The sequence below is a fragment of the Malus domestica genome, chromosome 11, assembly GCF_042453785.1.
Source record: "Malus domestica chromosome 11, GDT2T_hap1".
NCBI classification, from domain to species: Eukaryota; Viridiplantae; Streptophyta; class Magnoliopsida; order Rosales; family Rosaceae; genus Malus; species Malus domestica.
Genome location: NC_091671.1, coordinates 19,599,301 through 19,607,765, shown reverse-complemented (window position 1 = coordinate 19,607,765; position 8,465 = coordinate 19,599,301). Strand labels below are relative to the sequence as shown.

Below are 8,465 nucleotides of genomic sequence, written 5' to 3'. Positions count from 1 at the left end.
ACAGGCTGCTGCCTTTGCAACAAGTGCCTCTTCTTTTGTGGACGGGTTTCTTGGAACCAAGGGCAATTTAACCCAATTGACCTATTAATTGGAGAATGCATGGTGTTACTGTTAGATATGCTCTTACGATCCACTTTGACAATCTTTATATAATTATAAAATGTTGTTATACCTCAGGAGAGCGACCAGTGAAAATACATCTTGACCTTTGAGTTAATAGTGGTGAGCAAAATGCTCCCAAATTTCACCCGAGGCCGTGCAAATGCTAGCGTGCGCAGAGGGAAAAAAGCCCCACCTAACCGAGAAACGTGGTCTCAGCTTTTCATTAGATTCGGTGGTTGGCATCCGTCCCGTGATTTACTCTGTCACTCACACGGTCACACTCTCTGGCCCATGGATGACAAGGACCCGACCCTCGTAACGACGCCGTATCAAGGAAAAAGTAGTAACAGACCTCCCCGGTGCACATTAGCCGAGACCGGTCCTCGCTCCCACTGCCGGCCTTTTTATCACATTTATCGCAAACTGCAAAATTCGCCTTTGAATGAAGCTCCAAATTCCAAAAGTTGAATTCTTCAGGTGGCTGTGCAGAAATTGAATAGGAGAGAGGGAAATTGACTGAGGTTTTGACTAATTTGACCCCATTCATTGGTGGATTAAGGTATCTCCCTCCTTTCTTTGTAATTTCTCAGCATACTTTCTCTCCTTTTACTGCCTCTCTCTGTGTTTGTGTCCAATTTTCGGCCTTCGCGGTGAATTGGGTATCTTTTGTTGGTGACGGGTGGATCTGTGAATCGTTTCATTGCTCAATTCTTTCTATTTTTCTTCTTCTATCAGTACTACTACATTTTTTGGGATTTTTTTGAATGAGGGTTCAGTCTGAATTGTTCGAAAATTGCGAATTTCGGTCATTTTGAATAGGAGGAGTGGATTTGAGCTTAGTGGGGGTGCTTGGTAAGTATTGAAGATGGATTTGGTTGATCCCAATTGGGGTATGTAAACGCTTTATGCAATTGGGGTATTGTATTATCAATTGGTTTGCAATAAAGGTGTGAGTTTGATGAAAATGCTTGGCTATCTGGTGGGTTTGTAAGGTTTTATGCAATTGTGGTACTGTATCATCAATCGTAAGTTTTTTTGAGCTTCTTGGGTTTTACTTAAAACTCCCTTAAGATCTTTTATCCATGTGGGTCTTGATTGCTAAGAAATTTTGTTTAGAAAGTTTAGGTGTTCATACAATTTGACTAATATTCAGTCTCGGAATCTTGTCTGTGGAAGTTGCAGGGTCTCTTTCCATGGTGAAACTTTGTTTAGTTATATCAAGTTTTGCTATGAACTTATGAAGTAATATTGCTTGCATATGGGTCTAAGGATAATTGACATTGCATATATGGCTTAGATTCTAGAATTTGTATGATTATTGCCTGTGATAAAAAATCACTCTTGTGTTCCAGTTTGATTCGCTTCATATGTCCGATTGCTTGGCTCTGCATTTTTTGAAACTTCAGATTCATATTTATAATGCTTTGGTTGGTATTTTGTCTTTTGAAGTGTCCATGACATGAGTAGGTTGCCTGGAATTTTGGGCTGGTGCTCCGGTTTACGGAAGTGACCATTCTCGTAGAAATAGTTCCTTATCAATACTGTTAGGAGAGAGATCGGGAAGCATCCTTTTTGAAAATTAAGTAATATTATTATAAATAATAAGTCTTCTTACAACTTAACTGTCAAAAACTTTCCCTTAGCAGGTCTTCATTTGGTTGAGCTAAAGTGACTGGCGACATGGGAGTGTCTGGAAAATGGATTAAGGCATTATTAAAGAAATCAGAAAAGTCTCAATCCTCTGAAAAAGATGACAATGTGGGTATCATAACTTTTCAAAACTAATCTTATATATCTTGTTGCCTACTGCTTTTCCTCTTCTTTCTTGTTCCTCATCCGATTGCTTGCAAGGTTGGGTTAACACTTCAATAATATTTTTTCTCCTCTTCTTTCTTCTTCTTCTGGGATATTCTTACATTATTCAAAAGTACCAGTGTGTCTGACTTATTTCCCTGTTTTCAATCATTGCAGAAAACAGCTGGTTACAAGTTTCGGCACAGGAGGAAGAATTCCATTGAGTTTGACGCAAATAGACTTAAATGTGAGTTTGATGCAGATGTTGCTCCACCAGTTGGAGATGCCAGTACTCAATTAAACACGGATGCTTTGGATTCTTCTTCTGGTTCACTTCAAATACACAACGCACAAAGTGAGCAGAATGTGAGAGAAGAATGGGCTGCCACACGCATTCAAACTACCTTTCGTGGCTTTCTGGTATTAAGTTTTCCAGTCGTATTTGAACTCATTGAGCACTTATAATGATGTTTGTATTGCTTACTTCAAGTATGACATTTTCAAATGCATTTAGATCAAGTTCTTCTTTCAAAAAGTCTCTTTTTACTTTGGTGATTATATAGTAGTATAGGTTTTGTTTTTCTTTTCAAAAATTGATACAGTAGTAAGTGTTAATTAATACAAATGGATTTGCTATGCGCACATGCTCACATTTATAGATAAGGAAAAAATGTAATTAGAAGTTGGACTTACGGTGCATAATATTACTGGAGTATAAGATTCCAAAATTCCATCTGTTGTATTAGTTTCTGCAATCACATGTGTATCCTAAACTGCCCCTTAGAGTTTAACCACAATAAGCTAAACAGTCCCTTAACTACAAAAATTTGCTGAAGATAGCGCCCATTAGCATTGCAGTAACCACAAGGAAAGGTAGATTATAATACTGCTTAGCTTTCTAAATGAGCTCCAATAAAATGGCAGCGACCTTGGTTTGCATAACAAAGTCTATTTCTCAAGCATAGAGAAAGATTCAGTTTGGCAGTTTATCAAGTTATTTTGTGACAAAATAAAATGTGCGAGTACCAAGTCTTAAACTACAAAAGTCAGGTCATCATTAAGCATGTAGAGGTGGCTAGTTGAAATATACTCTTAACATTTTTCATTTTGTGGTTTAGTAAACTAGACATTTTGTACTGTTTGATTGTTTCATAAGTTTTTTTTTTTTTTTTTTTTTGGTTTTCTGAAAACAAGCCTAGAATGTATTTGTTTAGTCAGAGTTGGTTTATTTTTCTGGCTTGGATAGTTGGACTGACATGTTATCAAGCCCTGTAGTCGAAGAGGAAAAGTGCTAATGTTTATTGTTTCAGAAAGCTTTTTGCATAAGGGTTTGTGTTCTGCAATCTTCATTGAATCTAGCACATCTTCTTCAATAGTTTGTGCTTTAATGACAGCAGCTGCAATTTGTGTTTCTCCATATAGTATGATTTATTGACCTTTCTGCATTTTTTGTGATCACATTATAATCTTTTGGTGATATATTTCAGGCTAGAAGAGCTCTTCGAGCTTTAAAAGGATTGGTGAGACTTCAAGCCCTTGTCAGAGGCCATGCTGTGAGAAAACAAGCTGCAATAACTCTTCGCTGTATGCAAGCTTTAGTTAGAGTTCAGGCTCGAGTGCGAGCAAGGCATGTTCGCCTGGCATTAGAAGGTCAAATGGCTCAACAAAGACTTCAGCAACAACTTGCAAATGAGGTTCGGGTTCGAGAAATAGAAGTAAGCAAGAGTAGTACCGTGTCTACTTTAATCACAAAAACAGTATACTGTGTGCAGATGGGAATTGTTGTTTTCATGCTTTCCCATTTTTCTGGTATTTAATTTGATAGGAAATTATTGAAAACCTCCAATTGGGAGCCCAATTCCTTTAATGCGCTCAGCTTCTTTTCCAACTTTATTTCACCCCATGAAACAATTAACATTTTTCTTTGTAAGTTTAATTAGGGATTACTTTGGTTTACTCTTATAGGATTTAGTAGCTTATGCTTAAGGGTTCTTGTAGAATCTTTGTTTTGAAGTTTAGGATTTAGGGTTTAGCTCTTGCGTTTTAGGTGGAATTAAAACCTGGGAGTAGAGATGCTCAAAAAATTAGTAAAAGGCAACCCTGTAACTGTCTAAGGGCTGGAAAAAGAGACAGCTATGGCTCAGAAAATAAACGCAGAAGAAGCTGTAGGTGATAAGTGAATCTCAATGCATTTAGAGGGAAATAATGGGGCAGGGCTAGGTTTTGGTTCTACATGGTCATCGGTTTCAACTTTCGACTTTTGACTTCAGTGGTGTACCTCTGTCCAATATTCATCTAGATAGGAGGGCAGTTGCTAGCTAACATTTTTTAGCAGTTCAGATTTGTCATGATAACTGTGGCTGTACTTTCTCTTTTAGTGATGGACTCCTTTCTGTTGTAATGTATTGATATCTTGTGTTCAATAAAAGTAACAAAAGGAAAAATTAGTATAATAATAATAATAATAATAATAATAATAATAATAATAATAATAATAATAATAAGATCCAGCTAAGATCCCAAAAATATTCTATGCAAGTAAAGGTAGGGAACAACACAGGGTAGGCGCAGGTTAGGCGCAGGTGATTAGGATCTTGAGCTATATGGCTGTCAGTGTTCTGTTTAACCTTAGTCTCTGTGGTTTGTTTTAGTGTAGTGTGGCTTGTTCACTTAGGGCTTGTTTGATAACCATTTAGTTTTAAGTTTCAAGTTTTTGGTTTTCACTTTTCACTTTTCACTTTTTGTATTTGGGATATGATGAAAGTATACGGGCGAAAGGTGAGATGAAGAAGGGTGATGGGAGAGTGGGGAAGAAATAAAGAGTGAATGAAAACAAATTCTTGAAAGTGAAATAACTTGAAATTGTTTTTCATTTGGTTTACCTTTGCTTGTACATTTGTTCTAAATCTCTCCTGTAATCCTTCCTCAATCGCTCTATATCCCTCATTTGTCCCATGTATTCCCCCTTCATCAATGCAAAACTGAAAGCTAAAATTAAAGCGAAATGGATATCAAACAGTCCCTTAGTATATCAGGTTTGATGATAGAGAAGTGACAAGTGTTAAAATGATATTTATTTAGGACTAATGGGAAAATTGGGGAGATTAAAAAAAGAGAGGGAAAAGAATAGAGGTGGAGGAGAGGAGAAAGAAGGGAACAGGACCTTAGTTCATCAAAGCTTGTCTATGGGAAGAGAAAGTCTTAAATAGAACAGTGCTAACATGCAATTGTTTAGGTGTGGTACCACAAACCAATAAAAAGATTTCATGCAGTCATATTTAGGGTACCAATATAATTTTAATGTGATGGCATTAATCTTGGCCTATTTATAGAGGCCAAGTCAAACCTCAAAGGAAACTACAAAAGAATAAAATTCCCACAATGAAGGAAACCAAACAAAATCTGTCATTCAGGAAACCAAATAAGATTATTGGCCCTAGGCCTGTGTATAACATAGGTGTGTAGGCATTCTTGACAATCTCGTGGTATGTGCTCTGTGAGACGCTGAAGTTTAGTTAACCCACATTCTAATTGAAACCAAGCCTAGTATTTCTTTCCAGTGTTCTCTATTCCTAATGACGATGGAAATAAGGTTAATAAATTTAGTTGCATGAATAGGCAATTGAATCTGCTGATGTAGTATTCATCAAGTTTCTAATTCTTCTGTAATTACAGAAACGGGATCCAATGTGCATGTATTGCATATTAATGACTTACTAACTTGTCAATTACCATTATGTTTGACATAAGCTCTTATAGATGTACATCTCTGTTAACCTCTTCCATTCTTGTTTCCCGTTGGAATGAAGGAATGTTGACACCTTCTTCTTGCTTTTGACTGGTGCAGGAAGGGTGGTGTGACAGTGTAGGATCTGTTCAAGAAATTCAAGCCAAGTTGTTGAAGAGGCAGGAGGCTGCAGCTAAGCGTGAGAGAGCCATGGCATATGCTCTTGCTCATCAGGTGACACATGATAACCACTCTGTTCATTTCTTCGTGGTAGCATTTTTGTTATTTTTATTTTTTGGGCCTGAATTTGATTGTGAATTGCCCTAAAAGGAAAGACACAACTTGAAAGGAGGAGAAGCATAAATGTCGAAACATAACCATCTGGAGTGGGAAAATAGTGGTTTCAGTTCAGGATTCTGAGCTTTAATATGATATTTAGCTAGTATGATAAATATATCACTTTGCTAGGTCTTTTGTTTCAAACAGAAGTTTCAACTAATAGAATTTGTTTGAAGTTAAGCAACCTTGTCTGATTGTTTGGTCTCTCAGTTACTCAGCCAACTGAATTTCATTAATCAGATACTTTACCACTGTTACTTATTCACATAATAACATATGAATAAAAAATATTTCAATAGGCATATCATAGACTTTCTGGATACTTGGACGTGCGAAGAGCAAAATTTGACCCCATTTATTGAAAAGGAGCTGTAATATGCTCTCCAAAAGTCATACTGCACTCCAAAACATGTAACAATGCAAGAGAAAGAGAAATCAATTGGAGGAGTACTGAATGACTATTTTGGAGTGCCACAATAACAGCACCCTATTAAAATTGTAACGGAAAACATAAAAGTCATAACATTTGTTGGGACTCTTGGATGTTAATGTGATTGATATCTTTTTGTTTCAAGTTGCAGAATTGTAGTGTGTGTAGTTTTGCGCACACATTATCCAGCTTAGCTGCATCAATCTTTTATATTGACCTACAATGGGTCGTTAGTTTTTTCCCTGGTTTGAAATTGTTAGAAGCATTGAATTCACCTCCACAAGCTTACACATAAGATTTTGCTTTTGTGCAGTGGCAAGCTGGATCAAGACAGCTGCCAGCTCCCTCGGGGTTCGAACCAGATAAAAGCAGCTGGGGTTGGAACTGGTTAGAAAGATGGATGGCTGTCCGTCCCTGGGAGAACCGCCTTCTAGATATTAATCTCAGGGATGGAGTTATGGTACATGAGAATGAATCAGCTGAAGATAAGAACTGCAGTATAACCCAGTTAAAATCTGCTGGCAAGAATTCAAATATTCAATCAAATCTTTCAATTCAAAAAGCAGGTCCCCTTCACTCTGATGGCTGTGATTCTTCACCTAGTAAGTCAGCTGGAATGCTTGAGGCATCCAATACTACCCAACTTGGAAAGCAAAAGTCGAAGCCATATTTGGATGATGCAGCTGAACAAGGAAACTCCAAACCTGCTATTACTTCAAGATCCCATAGTAATCCAAAAGAGAGATCAACTGAGTCAGATAAACAGGCAAAGAAGCGGCTGTCTTTGCCTAATAGTGGTGACTCTCTCTCTCTCTCTCTCTCTCTCTCTCTCTCTCTCTCTCTCTCTCTCTCTATATATATATATATATATATATATATATACATACACATAAGCTCCCCTAAAAATGAACAAGCCTTTAGATAGGCGTATCTGTTTCTAGAATAAGCAGGTGCCGTATCCTTGATTTCATTTCCCCAAGTGACTCGTCTTAAACAGTGCATTAGAACTGCATTATGATGTTTATTTTCTGCCTTTTACTCCTATAGTTGTGCTGCTAAATATTTATTTCATTATCAATTTCCTTGGTCAGGGGGAAGTAATGGATCCCAAACTTCCAGACATCCTATAAGATCTAATATCAAAGGGACGCCCAGTTCTCAGAAGCCCATCAAGGCTAGATCCAAACCCAGTGGAAGAGGGGATTCAAACCCTACAAAATCAGTCTCGCAAGCCGTTGATGCATAACTAAAAATGTTCCGTGGAAAATAACATTCTTGACATTTCCCGTTGCGGTGCTTGCTGTTATAAATCTGTACATATTGAGCCGCATTGGGAGGCTGCTACGGCTTTGTTTGTTACTCTCATACCATTTTGAAGCGGTTTCAGCGCAGCAGTGTCAAGAACGGAACAATTGGTGGTGGAAGGAATAAGACTAGTAGGATCAATGTGTGATTGTTGTAATCAAGTTTGATTAGTGTTGTTAAGTATGTTAGCGTGTGTTTACTATTTCAATGTACAATTTTTGTAGTTGCCTTCGATGTTACTGTCATTGGCTCGGGTCGTCAGAAGATCTGCAAATGTTTGGTAGCTGATGGTACAACCTGGGAATTGGTTCACCTAAACTCGGGCGGATGTCATGTATACCGGTTTGTTAAGTATTTTTACGTGAATGTTGATTGTTGAATGCCTTATTGTTTTGGTTCTTGACATCGTCTTTTTACAGGACTTAGAGAAGAGCCTAAGGGTTCGTTTGGAAGTACTTTTAAAATTGCTGAAAGCGCTTTTAATGAAAATGTTTTGGATCAATTCTTAGTAAAAACACAAGAAAAAGCATTTAAAGTGTTTCTTCAAAGAAGCACATAACTGGTGTCTTATGTAGCCATAAGATTTGCCGTGTGGTCCAAGCAATGCCATGACTCTCAGTTACGCTAAAACCCTTAGGAAACTAATGCAAAAAACTTATTCGCATGCTTTTGCCACGTCTTTTATTTCTAGGGCTGATTAGGGATAGGTAAATACCCATTGGTTATGGTTCACCGCGGTTATTCGCCCATTTAAATTAAACGGTTATG

At 37.5% G+C, this 8,465-nt stretch overlaps 1 protein-coding gene across 3 annotated transcripts; it reads left to right on the top strand.

Annotated features, from left to right (window-relative positions):
• Positions 1-246: 246 nt before the first annotated feature.
• Positions 247-8,100, top strand: LOC103448119 (protein IQ-DOMAIN 5). 3 transcript variants are annotated; one of them, XM_008387358.4, is made up of 7 exons: positions 247-661; positions 1,749-1,860; positions 2,074-2,316; positions 3,384-3,611; positions 5,744-5,857; positions 6,706-7,189; positions 7,484-8,100. In XM_008387358.4, the coding sequence occupies exons 2-7, from the start codon at positions 1,783-1,785 to the stop codon at positions 7,636-7,638; spliced, it is 1,302 nt and encodes a 433-aa protein (XP_008385580.2). In that variant the 5' UTR covers positions 247-661; positions 1,749-1,782; the 3' UTR covers positions 7,639-8,100. The 3 variants fall into 3 exon arrangements, with proteins under 3 accessions (XP_008385580.2, XP_017191422.2, XP_070664381.1); XM_017335933.3 differs by having other exon boundaries at positions 360-661; positions 1,746-1,860; XM_070808280.1 differs by lacking the exon at positions 247-661 and adding an exon at positions 1,547-1,651 and having other exon boundaries at positions 1,750-1,860.
• Positions 8,101-8,465: the final 365 nt, after the last annotated feature.

What these genes read in the sequence shown, in the direction of transcription:
- LOC103448119 (XM_008387358.4), top strand. Translation starts at nt 1,783, where the DNA reads ATGGGAGTGTCTGGAAAATGGATTAAGGCATTATTAAAGAAATCAGAA. An exon ending in CCTCTGAAAAAGATGACAAT is followed by an intron (nt 1,861 to 2,073) that starts GTGGGTATCATA and finishes CAATCATTGCAG; the next exon opens with AAAACAGCTGGTTACAAGTT. An exon ending in CATATGCTCTTGCTCATCAG is followed by an intron (nt 5,858 to 6,705) that starts GTGACACATGAT and finishes GCTTTTGTGCAG; the next exon opens with TGGCAAGCTGGATCAAGACA.